The 16,081-nt window shown below is 42.4% G+C and overlaps 2 protein-coding genes across 7 annotated transcripts in view; both read left to right on the forward strand.

Annotated features, from left to right (window-relative positions):
- Positions 1 to 10,836, forward strand: part of LOC122711104 — a 41,466-nt gene extending 30,630 nt beyond the window's left edge. For 3 of the 6 annotated variants that reach the window (XM_043929546.1, XM_043929542.1, XM_043929545.1), the window contains exons 2-6: positions 5,810 to 5,965; positions 7,067 to 7,107; positions 7,992 to 8,090; positions 9,246 to 9,320; positions 9,520 to 10,836. In XM_043929546.1, the coding sequence (XP_043785481.1) occupies positions 5,821 to 5,965; positions 7,067 to 7,107; positions 7,992 to 8,090; positions 9,246 to 9,320; positions 9,520 to 9,726 (567 nt within the window). In that variant the 5' untranslated portion in view covers positions 5,810 to 5,820 and the 3' untranslated portion in view covers positions 9,727 to 10,836. Of the gene's footprint in view, positions 1 to 2,935; positions 2,992 to 5,789; positions 5,966 to 7,066; positions 7,108 to 7,991; positions 8,091 to 9,245; positions 9,321 to 9,519 lie in introns of those variants that run through there. The other 3 variants (XM_043929544.1, XM_043929543.1, XM_043929540.1) reach the window with 3 other exon arrangements.
- Positions 10,837 to 12,823: 1,987 nt separating this feature from the next.
- On the forward strand, positions 12,824 to 15,902 carry LOC122711157 (glycylpeptide N-tetradecanoyltransferase 1). Its single transcript, XM_043929644.1, has 8 exons — positions 12,824 to 12,902; positions 13,458 to 13,693; positions 13,785 to 13,995; positions 14,070 to 14,186; positions 14,252 to 14,422; positions 14,529 to 14,709; positions 14,820 to 15,083; positions 15,149 to 15,902. The coding sequence occupies exons 1-8, from the start codon at positions 12,826 to 12,828 to the stop codon at positions 15,305 to 15,307; spliced, it is 1,416 nt and encodes a 471-aa protein (XP_043785579.1). The 5' UTR covers positions 12,824 to 12,825; the 3' UTR covers positions 15,308 to 15,902.
- The last annotated feature ends 179 nt before the right edge of the window (positions 15,903 to 16,081 follow it).

Here is a 16,081-nt window from a genome sequence, read left to right on the forward strand (position 1 = left end):
GGATATCCAAGGCGTATCTCCCGAAACGGAAGGAGCATTCTTCTCGTCTAGCTTTTCACCTTTTTACCACCGACATAAAGTCAAAGCGAACGACACTCGAGCGCAAGATTCTCCGTTTTCGTTGAAGAAAAAGCAGGAAGCGCAAAGGAAAGAGAGAGAGAGAGAGAGAGAGAGAGAGGCCGGCCATGGCTGGTTTTTAGCGTGTTCCAAGGTTGCCGAGGATTTTACCAGCCCCCGTCAGTCTCGGGGCAAACCACGACGAGATTTACATTATACACGGTTGAAACTCCCTCCGTTCGCTTCGCCACTTTTTGCCGAGCGATTAAGTGGCGCACACGCGCCACTTTGGCGTGCATAAAATTGGAGAGATGATGAAAAGCCGGTTTACAAAGCCGATGCGACGCGATGAAGCGTACGCGACGGATCACGGTGGCTTAAAGAAACTCTCTCGAAATCTCTCTCTCTCTCTCTCTCTCTCGAACCGTTCGAGAAATGTTGCAAATTCGTCGCATCTCGAGATCTTCGTCTCTCTCTCTCTCTCTCTCTCTCTCTCTCTCGTATCGAGTTTCATCGAGTCGGGGATAATTTTACTTGGAGATCTCGGCTGAGAAATTAGAGAGGGTACAAGCGGGATCAAGCGGCGCGGAATTCGAAGGAGATCCCGAAACCGCCTCTCTCCGCCAGACGGTATCAGACAGTTTAAACTGGTGGTGGGATGGGACGACGCCTCGACGTTGGGACGAGTCGAACGAGCGAGCCAACAAATCTTTGAAAACTTTTCTTCTTAAAGTTCGGGGGATGTATATATCGGGAGGGGGGGGGAGGAGGGGGGAAGTCCAACTTCGAACTTGAACTCCTTTAAAGTTGCCGACCCGTCGAAACGAGACAGGGAGGGGGGGAGAAGAAACTCGATGAGGTGTCGATACCGTTATTTATTAAAGCGTGTCGCGAAACCGGCTCCTGACCAGGTCCCGTTTGTGGCCAGGAAATGAAAGTTTTTCCTCGGGGGGCAGATAAATTCCCCGTTATCTCTTAACGACATCTCTTGGACCGATCTTGGAAGAAACTTGGCCGCGTTTTACGAATTACGAGAAGGACGAATCGAGGGACCCTTTTAATAGATTCGGCCTCCTCCCTCCCAAAGAATAATTATACCGTTGGCCATTGTTAAAACGGGGGAACGGGATAGAATTAATTGGGCGAATTATCCCCCCGTTGGGGATGAAAGGGGATGAAGAGAGAGAGAGAGAGAGAGAGAGAAAAAGAAAACGTTTCCCTTAATTGCGTGCGGATATGAAGATGAAACTTTGATGACGCGTAATTAAACGATAATTAAGTAAACAATCCTCCCTCTCTCGGTTCGGACCGAGAAAATTTGCACAGCGGCAAACCGGGGAATTGTATCTTTATCCAGTGTTACCGAAAGATAAACTAAAACTACGATATACGTATCGTCGATTAACAATTTCTCCCACTGTTTGTATAATTTATATATATATATATATATATATGTGTGTGTGTGTATGTGTGCGAATCTAGATTTTGTAACCTTTTCCAAGTTGTGATTAATTCTCCTCGTTTTCTTGTCGGTGCAACAACGATCCGGACGGAAAGAGCGTGTAACGTAACGATTAAAATGTAACGTAACGTCTTAAAATCAAGAAAAAGAAGAATATCGACGAATATTACGATATTCTCGTTGCAAATAATGAAGGGGTTGCAGAAAGGGGGGAAGGCTTAATCGCGATTTATCCAGTCGTTAATCTTTAATAACAAAATTCCATCCGATCGATTCGAAGGTATCGGTGGTGTCGTTGTTTCGTTATAAAAAAAAATAGCACGTAGGCAAATATAGCGATGTTCCAGTGAACACGGGAGAACAAGCCGGTAGAAGCGTTTTAGAATTGAGTTACTCCGGCTATTGGGAGGCAATGAAGCATCCCTCGCGAATTTGCCCTCCTTCCTTCCCTCCCTCCCCCCTCGAGTTTGCGCAAGCTTTGCTAGGCCGTCGCTTTCCTATATATTCGTTTCGAAGGTTCGCACAAAAGAGTGGCAGAAGGCTGCACTCTAATACGAAATCAATTTTTCTATGACGATGGTTTTCTCGTTGTCAAAGATTTTCCATTCTATTGAATGGTTACTGGATACAAAAAAAAAAAAAAAAAAGTACGTATATACACCTCTCTCTCTCTCTCTCTCTATCTATCTATCTCTCTGTATGATTGGCGTGGAAAAAGTATCGTTGCCATTGTTAAATTTCGTTCACTTCCGATCGGATGCGAACAAACGGAACGGGAGGAGGGGAAAAAAAAAAAAGAAAGAAAGGAGTAAAATGTGAAAATGCGCGGATGGTGAAAGTGGAGGATATCGCGGCTGACTACGCGCCGACCGTAACCACTGTGCATCGACGAGGAGATGGATAAACACGGGATGGATAAAAAGATTGATTCGAGGAAGGTTTTCGATTCGACGATGGACGAAAGGATCGAGCTCGTGATCGAGTTCGAATCGATTTATTAAGAAGAAAGAGAGAAGAGAAGAGAGAATGAGAAAAAAGTAGTCCACCACGATCCTTACGAAAGGAAAGAATCGAATGGAAATTTCAATATTTACGTCCAATCGGATGGGAAATTGGGGAAAATTTCACTCCGGTTCTCACGACGATATCCATCGATTCCATCCGAGTTGAATTTCATGCTCTGACAAGAGTGACAGCCTATAAATTGAGATTTGATCGATGACCTTCAGGTTGGTAATAACTGGCACGGCCAGTGTTTGCTCATGGGAATTCTAGAATGGAACTGCTCGGGCGGGAGGAGAGAAAGAGCAACCTAATTCCCCGGCCGGGTTCCCTTCTCTAAGTAGGAAAATAAAAAGTTCTTTTAATCCGCGCGATCCGAAGCAAGGAAGGGGGAGGCAGCAAGAACAAAGGACGTCCTCTATTACGGATGGGGAGAAAAAAAAGCCGAAGATCTTCTTGGGGAACACGCCGTAAGCGCTATTGATTACGCTGAAATGAAATTTCATCCTGCTACTATCCCGACCGAGTCATTTTCATTCTCCTCCACCGCTCGACATTTTCAAATTGTCGCCTCTCGAAAATTCCGCCCGCGCATCGTCACCGAATAAATCACACGGAGGAGGCGAGAAGGGCGAAACGCGGAGGATGGGAATCTGAATCCGTGATCCACGCGTGATCATGACGAATTTATTTATATATAACGAACGTTATCCCATTCGTAACGGAAACCCACGCTTACGATCGCGAGAGACGTTCGAAACGAGAAGACGCGATGCGATTTTTCTACTTATTTCTATACTTATTTCTATCGTTGACAAAGCAAAAAAGAAAGCACACGGCGATCCGTGCTATCGTAAAAGAAGAGATAGAGTCGTATAATTGAAAGTAAGATCGGGGATGTTTTTATCGGCGAAACATCACGTCGTAAAAAGTTTTACGTTCCCGTTCTCTGGTGGCCAACTTGCCTTTTAACGAACTTCGGACCGGAACCTCGCGTTTAATTATCTCGATTAAGGTTTACCATGAGTCTCGAGCCGTGGCTCACAATTTCTCGGGCGTATTGCGAATTCGAATTCATCTCCCTTTCGATTCGTCCGCTCCCTCGGGCGCGGAAAGGGAGAGAGGGAGGAAGCAGGATGGAGAGTAGCTGGCAGCGATAGGTCAACCGATCCGTAGAATCGAACCTTGATCTACACTCCGAAGAACTATACGCATGGCTGGGTTGGAGCTGGGATATCCATCGATTGACATGTCCAACGGTCGAGTGGATCTGTTTACCCGCAACCGATTCTCCGTGGACGACATGTTCTAGGCCGGGATTTAAACGACGGACGGGATCGATCCACTCTCACGGACACGGTTAAACTCGCTTCTCCCCATCCACGCGCCGCGCGTCCATTTCATTTTCCAATTAAACGCGCGTCTCTTCGCCGGTCGAAGGTCTCCCGCCGTTAAAAATCGTCGACCCGTACGAGAACGACCCCCGATACGAGGAAGGAAGAGTGGAAAAGTAAGTGGGATACTCGCGATTGGGAATCGTGGAAACGACTCGTCCCTGACCGCCTCCGAGAAGAGGATTGGATTAAAGTTTGGATAGATCGGGGCAACCGATAAAACGGCCGACGCCGATACTCGACAGGTCGTGAATTTCTTGGTCGACGTAGCGAGGGGGATACGGTCGAAATAATCGCGTTACTCGGTGTTACGTGTATCTACAACGGGTATCCACCTGGAAATTCTAACTATCCTATACTCGATATAATCCCGTCGAATGCCACTTTGGTCAAGCGGGGGAGAAGTTTGCGCGGCTGACAATTGTTAACAGAAGCGTATTGAAAGGATCGGCCTTATCAACCTGCCGATTGACGTTTCGTATCAAAGAACCGGGACCCCGCCGACGCGATTGTTTCGAACGCCGCCACATTCATCATCGATCTGTACTTCGATTTAAGCGGGATAATCTCCTATCCTAGTTTCTATTAACGGTATGCTAGCGTAATCTATTTCGATCGATAGGATCATTTCGTTTCGCTCGAAATCTTCCCTGTCTTCGATCCCAATTTCCCATTTTCCCGATTTCCAAGCAAAAAAATTCGACCAATTTTTCGAAACCAGCCACACATATACACACACACAATAATTAGAAACGAGATACACGTTCCCGATAACGAAGCATTTGCCAAACATTTTGCGTTTGGACCTCGCGGCTATTCGATTTAATTCGTGAATTCGAAGCGTATCGTATCCACCGATTTTAACGAACAGATATCAAAGAATAGGAAGGGGGACTCTCTCCTCTTTCCTCGAGATTCTCTACCTCGCAAGCTTTGAGATGCGCGTTTTCGCAAATTCCAGAATCCAATTTCCAACTGTCTCTCTCTCTCTCTTTTTTACGCGAGAAATTCCCACGCATAGAAAGTTAGAAACGATCGAAGATACAGTCGGATACTCAAAAGGGTTGATCAAAGAAGAGCGGAACATGTGTAAATGCAGGATCTACAAGAGTGGAGCGCAGCTTAGCCGATCCTTGCGGTCTTCGTGTTGTACGCGAGGATTGAAACTATACTCGTCCCTTTCTCTCTCGGCCAAACCCATCCCTCCCGTAATTCCTGATCCGGATTTGAATTCCGCCGTATCTATCCGTCCTCGCCCACCTTCTAAAAGACGTTTTCCGATCTCCTCCCCCCTGACCCATTCTCATTCGTATAGGGCGATAAATCCTTCGATCAACCGGAGGGGGAGGGCGGGGAGGTAAATTGAAATTCCGATATCTCGGTTAAAACAACGTGGCGTTCCGGAGGGAACAATTTTTCCACGGTCTCACGTCGATTTATCCAAGTTTAGGCAAACAGATTTCTCTACCCGTGTTTTCCTTTCGTTTCCTCTTATTTTTTCCATTTTCTTTTGTCCCGTGCCGATCTCATATCTAATAATTACACGGCCATTTTTTTTTTTTTTAATCGTCATCCACCACCAAGTTTTCACGCGGGGATGGAAAGCAGCGATAAGTCGTGTATCGAAGCGCGATAAGAGTAATTTATCGGACACACGGTCAACGATAAAATCCTTTGATGCACGGTGTCCGCTTCTTTTTTTCCCCCCTCTTTCTTTCTTCCCTTCCCCTGTCCGCGCATATCGACGACGAATTTACGTTCGTCGGTTGAAAATGGAGAGATTGGAGAGCGGTGCGGATTCGGCGGGCGGATTCCGTGGCACGCGCGGAAAGAGATTGGTCCCGATCAATTACGTACAGTAAGATTATCCGCAGTCCCATTTCTGTCATTGCAGAGATGTGAGGAATGATCACGTGGGTGATGGTCGGGCTGCTCCTGGCTGCGGAAACTTGCGGCAGAAACGTCCTCTCCGGAAACGGAAACGGAAAGGAGGAGTCGAAGCAGAAGGACGGGCTGAAGGGAATAACCGCGGAGGAGGAAGACATCTACCGTGGGTATTCGGTGTCGAAAAGCGACGTTGGCCAGAAAGGAAGGAGAGAGAGAGAGAGAGAGAGAGAGGGACGAGTGGAAGAAAAGTCGGAGAGAAAGGGCGGAGAGAGAGAGAGAGAGAGAGAGAGAGAGAGTACCGGGGGCAAACAGATCTATGATTTGCTCGGCTAACTCGAGCTTATCCAACCCTCTCGAATCCTGCAATCGAGCTCCGCTAATCCTCCTTCCTGCCTTTCTACCGCTTAACAGATCTCGCTGGCCACTTTACCTCCATCCACCTTCTACCAATTTCCCACAAATCATTCCCCCCTCCCTCTCCTCCACCTTCTCTCCACGTTCCTCGCTTGTAACGCATTGTTCTGAAATATCGCCAACCGCTTTCCTGCCAACCTTACTTAAACCAAACTCTCTTTCGCAGTTTCCGAAATGCGCCGAGCATCCGGCGAGTTTACCTTGCTCGAGAGTCGCTCGAAAAAAAGAAAAAAGAGAGCACGCCGCTTCCTTCTTCTTTGCGCTTCCTTCCTTCTCTCGGCTGCTACCCGCTCGTTTGCCTCTCCGCTACCCTCTTCCCCGCCAGTTCCGATCAAAGTTCCAATGAAAAAGTTTGTATTCCATTAGCGTGACGGGGACGAGGAAAATCTTTCCTTTGCTCTCGGCTCTGTTCCGATTCCGGAAAGGAAAATTCCGGGTCTCGTGAAATGGATTCGATCTCTCGAAACCGGTAGCGAAAAGTATTAATTACGAAATTGAGGGAGGAAGGGAGGGGAATTGGGAGAGGAAGAGAAGGAAAGGATCTCCCTTTGAGAAACAATACGATTGCAAACGTACACCTTCTCTCCTCCCCGGTGAGCAGGGAGACTCGCTTTTGTCGCGGATCGATCCACCATGGGGACAAGTTACAAGTTCCATTGGACGGGGGACAATCCATTTTCCACGAGGTTAAGTGTATTTCCAAGCTCCAAGGAATTATATCGAAGGAACGCCTAAGCGCGTTTAATTGTTGCGTCTCTCCGCCCTTTGTCCCGCGCTCGAACCTCCTCCGGCCTGTGGTGTCTCTGGTGCAACGCTATTACTCACCCCACCGCCCCCTCTGTTGTTGCAGGTCTAACGTGCTACACTTGCGTCAACGTCAGCGATAACCAGGTATCGACGACTCCCCCGTTAAACGGCACTCCCCCCACTCTTAAAGAGTTTCGCAATGCCTGTATCGCGTCGGGTCCAACCGCAATTTCGTTTAACTCCGTCCGTCGAGATCCGTTCCCGCTATCGATCCTTTTTTTCTTTTTTTTTTTTTACTTATTTTCCAACCGCCTCCTCCCAGCCCCCCTCCCCTCTTGTCCGAGCAACCAATCTCCACTCTTTAAGCCGACCGTGTCGCAAAGGAATTACCGATATCGGATCGAGCAACGACGGAGGAGAGACGCGAGACAAGGAGAAGAGGAGGCTTGCGAGGAGGCTTGCTTCGCCGCCAAGGATCAACCCTAAGCATCTCTCTAAATAGGGGTTCCGCCGACGGAAATCTGTATCGAAAATCGTTGATTCGAGACCGGGTCGATGGCCAGGGAACCGCGAGAGATGCCCCACGGAGGGTATATCCCCTCTCGCTTCCACAATTTATTCCCTCGATCCTTTCTCCCTCCTCCTTCTTTCTCTCTCATCTTCTTTCCTCTTTCCCTCTTCCCTTCCCCCTCCAATTCGACAGCCCCGAATACAGCACCACGAAACTTTATACGCGCGTAACGACGACTTTACACGGCGAACGTTCGATCGAAGGAACAACCCCCTCCCCCAATTTCGTTTCGTCTCTATCGCGGACATCCGTATTATTTCTTCTTCAAATCTCGACGAGAAATTCCTTTTTTCTTCCCTTTTTTCTCCCTAACAAATCAAAATGTGGAAATTGTCTTCGAACTTTGGACTCGAATCCTTCGATCGATCGGCGTACACACTGGCGAACTATTATTATTATTCGACTCGATTCGAGCCCTATTTTCTTCTTTCCCCCCCCTCCTCCCTTTTGTTCGCAGATGTGCAACGAATGGGCGATAGATACACCGTGTCCGGCGGGCGGCCGGGACTTTTGCAGATCGCTGCACATTTTGGACAGCCGAGGGAATAGCGTGTTGGCAAGCAAATTTTCTTTTTTCTCACTCTGACCACACACTCGACCCGAGCGAGGCGATTAACCAGGTCTTGGGAGGGAGTAGCTGCCAAGAAACGTCGTAGGAGTAGAGTTTTGGCCGTCTCGCGGCTGAGGAGGAGGGCGGAAAACTCCGATCCCCTCGTTCCTCCCCCTCGCGATTCCACGAACGATTCGGCTTTGCATAATTGACGCCAATTGAGGAAACTTTAAAATTTTTGCTTCGAGATCGAAATCGACCGTTTCTTTCTCTTTTTCTTTACCTCGCCACGATTTTTTCGTTGCTTACTCGAGCGTGGCCTTGTCGCGAAACACGTGTAGACGTAAAACCGAGCGAAGATGATAATTCCTTCCGTTAAAGCGTATTATCGATTCCCCGATCTCTCAGGATGTTGTTAATGGATAAACTCGAGGAAGCGAACTCACAGCGGAAGAGTAATGATTCGCAGAGAAGCGTATCTTCTCTTAAGAGCCCGATATCCCGATTAAGCACTTTCCACCGGCTCTTTCAATTATGAAGATCGGGATCACTTAGGGGAGCCTATCCCGGTTCGCGGTTCCCTTCTACACGTGCAGGCGGTCTCGGTATCCCGTTCGATCGGTTAATTAATGCTTAGATACGTTGCCGGTGGGAAGATTCGCAGATGACACACTGGTGGTATAAAGCGTTTTCCAAACATCCGACCGGGATGGATTCTCGTTCGTTTCGTGCGAGAAGCTTAAATGGAAATCTCGATGGAGGATTTTCTTTTTTCTCTTTTTTTTTTTTTTTTAAGTTTCGGGAAAGAAAGGAAGAACCCGGTATCAATCACCGAGATGAACATTCTGTATACGCGAAATCGAACATCTAGAAATTAAACAGAGTGGAGGAGGGGGGGGGGGGAAGAAACGGAGTGGCGATGCGAATTCTAACGACCGGGAATCGATACTCTGGTCGAACAATCGCTAGAGAAACGGGAGGGGAAAAAAAGGAAAGAAAGGAAGAATAGAGAGAGAGAGAGCCTCGCGAAAGATCGAGAACGAACGCATGGTCGAACGATCGCGCGATCGAGCGATCAACCGTTCCCCCGTTTACAATGATTCGTAGAAAAACGCGTGGAATTCGTAGAATTCGTAGAAAAAATGATGTTTCCGTTTGCAGGTGAGCAAGAGCTGTGTGAGCAGCGCGGAATGCGGCCCCGCCTCCGTCGGTTGCATCCCGGTGGACACGCAGCAGGTGCGAAATAGCGAATTTTTTCCGAGTACCTGGCCTGGCCTTCTTTCTCTTTTCCACCGTTGTGCGCACCGATCGAAAAAAATTTTGAGGAAAAAAAAAAAAGGGGAACGAGGGAAAAGAAAGAAGAACGGAAGGGATAAAAGAGAGAGGAAAGAGGAAAAAGAGTGCGGGTGAAATAAATTCGGTTATTTCGTTCCAGATCTGCATAAGTTGCTGCGACCTGAGCTACTGCAACATCGAGTCGCCGACCAACTCCACCAACGCCATTTTCTCGCGCAAACGGCGCGCCAAATCGAAGTCGAAACGCAAACGACCCGGTAGGAACGGGGTCGAGGGCAACCGGTTCTACGGGGGTGGCGGCGCGCTCTGGCTCCTGGCCTCACTCTTCTATGCATATCATTGCTGAGGAACCAGCAACGCGGAAGAATTCTAGTTAGAAGACACGCGCACCAGGCAGCTCGGGAAATGATCTTTCTTCTTCTCCTACGAGTTTCGCGGGACGTGAATTGAAATTATCTCGCGTTTCCCGCGAGATCTGTCTGTTTCTCTAGTCGAACGGAACGATCCTATATATATATATATATCCTTGTACATTCTCTCGACTGATAGCATATCCATTTTTCCTTTCTTCTTCTTTTTTTTTTTTCATCATCATCATCATCTCTACATTCTCTCGTGTTATTCGTGATACTATCGCGAAGCTTTGGAAAATCTTTGCCCTAAAGATTTCCACCGTTTCGTCTATCCCTATCGACCACGCGGAATAAATTGCGGGAAACGATATTATATATCGACGACGAACGATCGAGTATTCTTACGGCGTAAGATAGTGAAATTAGGAGTCTGTTCGTCTTCTATTTCCTTCGTTAACCGATCCGAGTTCCGATCCCCTAACGAAGGGGAGGAGGGTTTGTCGCTCAGGATCAAGCTTCCGACAAATCCTGCGCTGTCTGAATAGTATGTATAGTATAACCGAGGGCCGATTCAAAGACTCTCAGTGATGGAAAAAGGAATTGTTCTCTTCTCGTAGTAGCGTAGTTGCTATGCCTTGTTAGAAAACGAAGAAGAAAAAAAAAAAAGAAAAGAAAAGAAAAGAAAAGAAAAGGAAAAAAAGAAAAAATAATAATAAATAAATGAATTAAAAATGGAACGAAAGATATACATATATATATATATATATATATACACACACGCGCGCGCGGAAGAAATTAAGACGTGAATACGAGTTCATGGATTAAACGATCGATGAACTTTCATCGTGTTATAATATACTTTCTACAGAGTTGCAGTGCCAAACGAGAGAAACGAAGAAAATCAAATACCTTCCATGCAACTAATTTTAACGCACACGGGCATTTCATTTTCGATCGAACAGTGAATACCGATACATAAAAGTGGAAAAGTCCGTATTGTTTTCGCGTTTTAAAGGCCCTGGTTCGACACGCGGAATTTCATTTCGGCTCCTCTCGAGGAGGGGTGGAAGAGGGAAAGGGAGAGAGAGAGAGAGAGAGAGAGAGAGAGAGAGAGAGAGACGCGAAAGAGAAATGAAACGTTCGCTGTTCCCTGCTGATTCATTCTGAATTTCAGTACCTGGTGGAACAACGATCGATCGTTGTCCTCAAGGCACTTGCTCAGTGAAGCTGTGAATTCCCCGTACAATTCACGACCATGCGTTTCATTCGACAAATAAAGTAACGAATCGTTTTCTATCGTTCCTTTCCTACCGTTTTTTTGTGTTCGCGCTCGACGGTTAGACTTCATTTATCTGGCAATCGATCCCCGAGTCGAATATTTAACCAGTCCTATGATTAAACTTTCTTATTTCTTATTTCGAACGAGTAAAAACATGTTGATCCAGCTTACGCGAAACTTCTTAATTAATCGAGTTCTTTAATTAACAGTTGCAAGTTCAAATAAATTCGTAATTATGCATTCCAGGCGAAAAGAAGTTGTTAATTACTTCTGTGCGGTAACATTATTTCCGGTTATCTTATTTGATACTCCTTAATGATACGTTCCAAAGTTGATAAAACCGTAATTATCAATATTTATTATCGCGCGAGTTGCTATTATTATTACATACTATTCCTTGGTTATTCATCTTGGAGGCAATCTGTTAGTTAGAATTTATCCACGGGATGGAAATCACGCGAGCGTGATTAGGTTCATCCAAAAATCAATCAATTTCCATTCGATTTTTATAGTTTCGATCGTCAAACGGAATTCAGTTTTCGTGGTTATATCGAGTTTCTTAGGGAAAAAAGTTGGAATATCGCGGCACACCGACAAATGGAGGAGTTCCCTCCCGTGCGCAGTTGACAAATAGATATGCAAATCATGAATTACGCGAGCGGAACGCACGCGGGATTTGAATTATCGATAAACTGGAATTACGCGTACCTAAAAGCTGTTTACATACCTACAAACTCGCCTACTACAGACTATTTACTGCTATTACAATTATTAACAATTATATAAATAAATATATAAATGAATAAATGAATATATATTATGATATAGAAATTATACATTGTTTCGGCATGAAGATGTAAGAATACTGTTGGTAATGAAATAAAGAAGACTATAATTGTCAGACTGGCACTCGACGGAATAATCTTATTCTACGATCCTTAAATTTAATTATATCTCGTATTCAAAGTTTGAATTATTATCGAGAGGAAAAATAATTTTAATCCAAATTTCTTAATCTCCTCGTTTTAATATTATTATTTTCTAAACTTATTTCTTTGCTTGATATCAAATTGATACGATAATAAAAAATTTGATATATTTAACTCGAGAAATTTTTTTACTTTTACTCATTTGTGAAAAGATAATATTAATATTATCAATTTAACGCAATTTGACGCAATATGTATAATATTATTAAAAAGATTATAGATTTTTCACTCACGTTATGCGAAGATGTAGACTGAACGATGCCAATGAACCACGTCTATTCTGCCAAATTTGCCGCGCAATTGCCAACGCCATATTGCTTTTTTTCGCTGTTTGAAGATCCCGCGTCATCCAATTTTCCCACGTTTTCTTTTTCATGGAAAATCGATTGAATACGATTTCTGAAACTTTCTTTTGCTTCATCCTCGCTAATATTTTACTATCACACTTTTATAATACGATATTTTCCAATTTCAATGAAAATTATGATGAATAATCGAAAAAATTTATTTCGAACTAACGCGCGGTCAGCGTTCAGAAATCCGATGAATATTTTTCACGAAAACGCGCACAATACACGTTATCGAACGAAAATTTTATACGGTATACACTCTCTGGATCATATAAAAACTATTTTGAACAATTTTTCTAACACTTTGCGACTTTTCACTAAAAAAATTCAATTTATTTAAACCGATAAACGCGGACTCGACTTTTCGAAGAAACGAACATGGCGTACGTCATGTGACCTATTTGTTCTCCACCTAGTTCTACCAGACGGAGCCACTATATTCAGCACATGCGCATTATCAAAATCTATATTAAAATGGAGGAAAAGAGTCAAGTTGTGGAACGAGAGGCTAAGAAGGATGAAATTCATGAAAAAGATGGAAAATCTGCAAGGTGAGCGAACGTTCAACCGATTCTTAAGGAGTGCTGCTCGTGTAATTTCTATTGGTGTGATTAATAAATTCTTGATTTGATTTGTTGTAAATGCGCGTTATGGATGACCGGCAATACCATAGGCACAATTTAAAGTTATTTCTTGTCATCCGTTATATAATTGTGTTTGTGTCCATGTGTGTGACATGAACTGTATTTTATTATTAATTCAAAATAATAGAAAGTTCCTTGCATTATACTATTGTACCGACTTTACCTTGGATTGACGTTTTAGAATTATGTTTATGAGTCAGAGTAACCTACTAATTCAAGAACATACATATATGTAATATTTTTGACGTTTAATATCGCAAAGAATAATTTTATGTGTAACCATTAATCATTAATTTTTATTACTTAAGAATTATTCTAGAAAATCTATAATGTTTATTTAAATTTTTATCGACATCCTCTTCCTTTGTTTTTGCCTTATTAATTCTATGTTTATATTTTATATGTGAGTAAATTGTTTCTTTTTATCATTAATATATGAGACGAAAATAATTTGTAATTTAGTTCAAAAAAGAGACATCGCAAAAAGAAGAACAAGATGGCGCATACCACTGGTGAAAATCACAACCACGTTGGTCACAGAGACGAACATGAAATGCATAGCACGTGTAATATTTCAATAAAAGATATACAAATGGCGATGGAAGTTTTTAACATACAACAAAAACCGGCCAAAACTCAAGAAGAGGCTATGCAAAAGCCTTATCAATTTTGGAGTACACAGCCAGTACCAAAAATGGGTGAATAATGCAACATTTTATTTAACATTTCTTTATTCATCGATGGTAAAAGAATATCTTGATAAAATTATATTGTATAAAATTTTTATAGATGAAAAAATAATTAAAAATGAACCTATTGAATCCGACAAAACATCTATCAGGGCAGAACCTTACTCATTACCAGCAGATTTTCAATGGGATACGTTAAATCTTGATGATCCATTAGTTCTATGTGAATTGTATACTTTATTATCTGAAAATTATGTGGAAGATGATGATGCTATGTTTAGATTTGATTATCCTCCAAATTTTTTAAAATGGTAATTGAAATATCAATTTATAAAATGTATAATTGATTTTATAAATAAATCTTTTAATGAAATATATTTTTTAGGGCATTGCAATCTCCTGGATGGTGCAAAGAATGGCATTGTGGTGTACGGGTGACTAAAACTAGACGTTTAGTTGGTTTCATTTCTGCTATTCCAGCTACTCTGCGTGTTTATAATCAGTAAATATCGAATTATTTTTAATCCATTTCTTGTTAGTTAGTATAAAAAAAATTTTTTATATTAGCACTCAGAAGATGGTGGAAATAAATTTCTTGTGCGTACACAAAAAACTGAGGTCAAAACGAGTTGCGCCCGTATTAATACGTGAAATAACTAGGAGAGTTAACCTTCAAGGTATATTTCAGGCTGTGTATACTGCTGGTGTTGTACTGCCAAAACCAATAGCTACTTGTAGGTACGTATCAATATTATTAATATTAGAATTAATATCGTTTTTTTATTATTAACTCGTACTTGTATTTATTATTATATCGTTTTATATATAAATTCGTTTTCCAAAGGTATTGGCATCGTTCTCTCAATCCAAAGAAATTAATCGAAGTAAAGTTTTCGCACTTATCTCGCAATATGACTATGCAGAGAACTTTAAAATTATTCAAACTGCCAGAAAATACAAAAGTACCAGGATTTAGAAAATTGGTTGAAGCAGATATACCTCAAGCTCATAAAATATTAACCGAAGTAATTATTTTTGCAAGAATATATATATATAGTAATTGCTATATAGTAATTAATATTTTAATTAGAAGAAAGGAAAGAAGAAGGAGAAAATATATTCGTTTATATTTTAGTATTTGGAAAAATTCGATTTGGCCCCAATCTTCTCGATCGAGGAGTTTCGGCATTGGTTCCTTCCGCAATACGGAATTATTAATAGTTTTGTAGTAGAAAATGAGGGTAAAATCACCGATATGGTTAGTTATTATACGTTACCGAGCTCCATAATGCATCATCAAACACACAAGACGCTTAGGGCTGCGTATAGTTTTTACAATGTATCCACGGCGACTCCTTGGATCGATCTTATGACGGATGCATTGATATCGGCTCGTAATGTAAGTTTCACGATTTGTATTTTTCATTGTACGAGAAGATAATACCACTTACATATTGTTTTCAGCTCGATTTTGATGTGTTTAACGCATTAGATTTAATGGACAACAAAGAATTTTTAGAACCGTTAAAGTTTGGTATAGGCGATGGAAATTTACAATATTATTTATATAATTGGCGTTGTCCTAGTATGACACCTGGAAAAATTGGTTTGGTGCTTCAATAAAATTCTAGCTCAGCTAGCTAAGTTTGTTGTGTAGAAAACAAATTTTCGCACGTGCAAGCTTAAAAAAAAAAAAAAAATGGAAGTGGTAAAATATGAAAACGGACATTATAAGAATAATAATAATAATAGGAGGGACAGATATATAATTTTGACTTCTACTGAGCGAACATCCAAAGCACATGAATGAAATCGAAAGGAATCGATGTTTCCTTAGTGAGTTAAGTAGGATGTTCCATTCTATTCGCCGGTTTCGCGGATATTACCTTTGGAGAGCTTCCGCCTCCATTTTTGATCATGACATTAGTTCAGGGTCGAAGTATGCATATACAACGTGTGTATATACGTATCTGCGTGGCTCGAGCAATGTAGATAATTATTATATGCTCTAGTAATTTACAAGAACCATGCGGAGGAAGTTTCCTTCTTACAGGTATCATCGACCGCAAAGTTACTTGAAAATTCTCGAAAGCTCCTTGAGCGTTATTTAACATGAAATTCCACGTTTCCCTCAGCGTCTGTTTGATTAAATAGATCGCAAAAATATGCCGAAGTGAAAGTGGAAGAAAAATTTAAATAAAAGAAGATCGAAAGTAAAGCGATCCGTTTGTTTGTTTATCTCCATCAATTTTATCCACAAATTTAACACTTTCCCCTTTACAATCAATCTGTATTCCTGCACGAAATAAAATTTCCTTATGGCACGATATATACGATTCTACAGCGACAAACATTCTATTTTTTTCATTTTCGATTTTTTTTTTTTTTTTTTTTTTT

The sequence above is a fragment of the Apis laboriosa genome, unplaced genomic scaffold (genome assembly GCF_014066325.1).
Source record: "Apis laboriosa isolate Shangri-la unplaced genomic scaffold, ASM1406632v1 scaffold16_cov148, whole genome shotgun sequence".
Taxonomy (NCBI): domain Eukaryota; kingdom Metazoa; phylum Arthropoda; class Insecta; order Hymenoptera; family Apidae; genus Apis; species Apis laboriosa.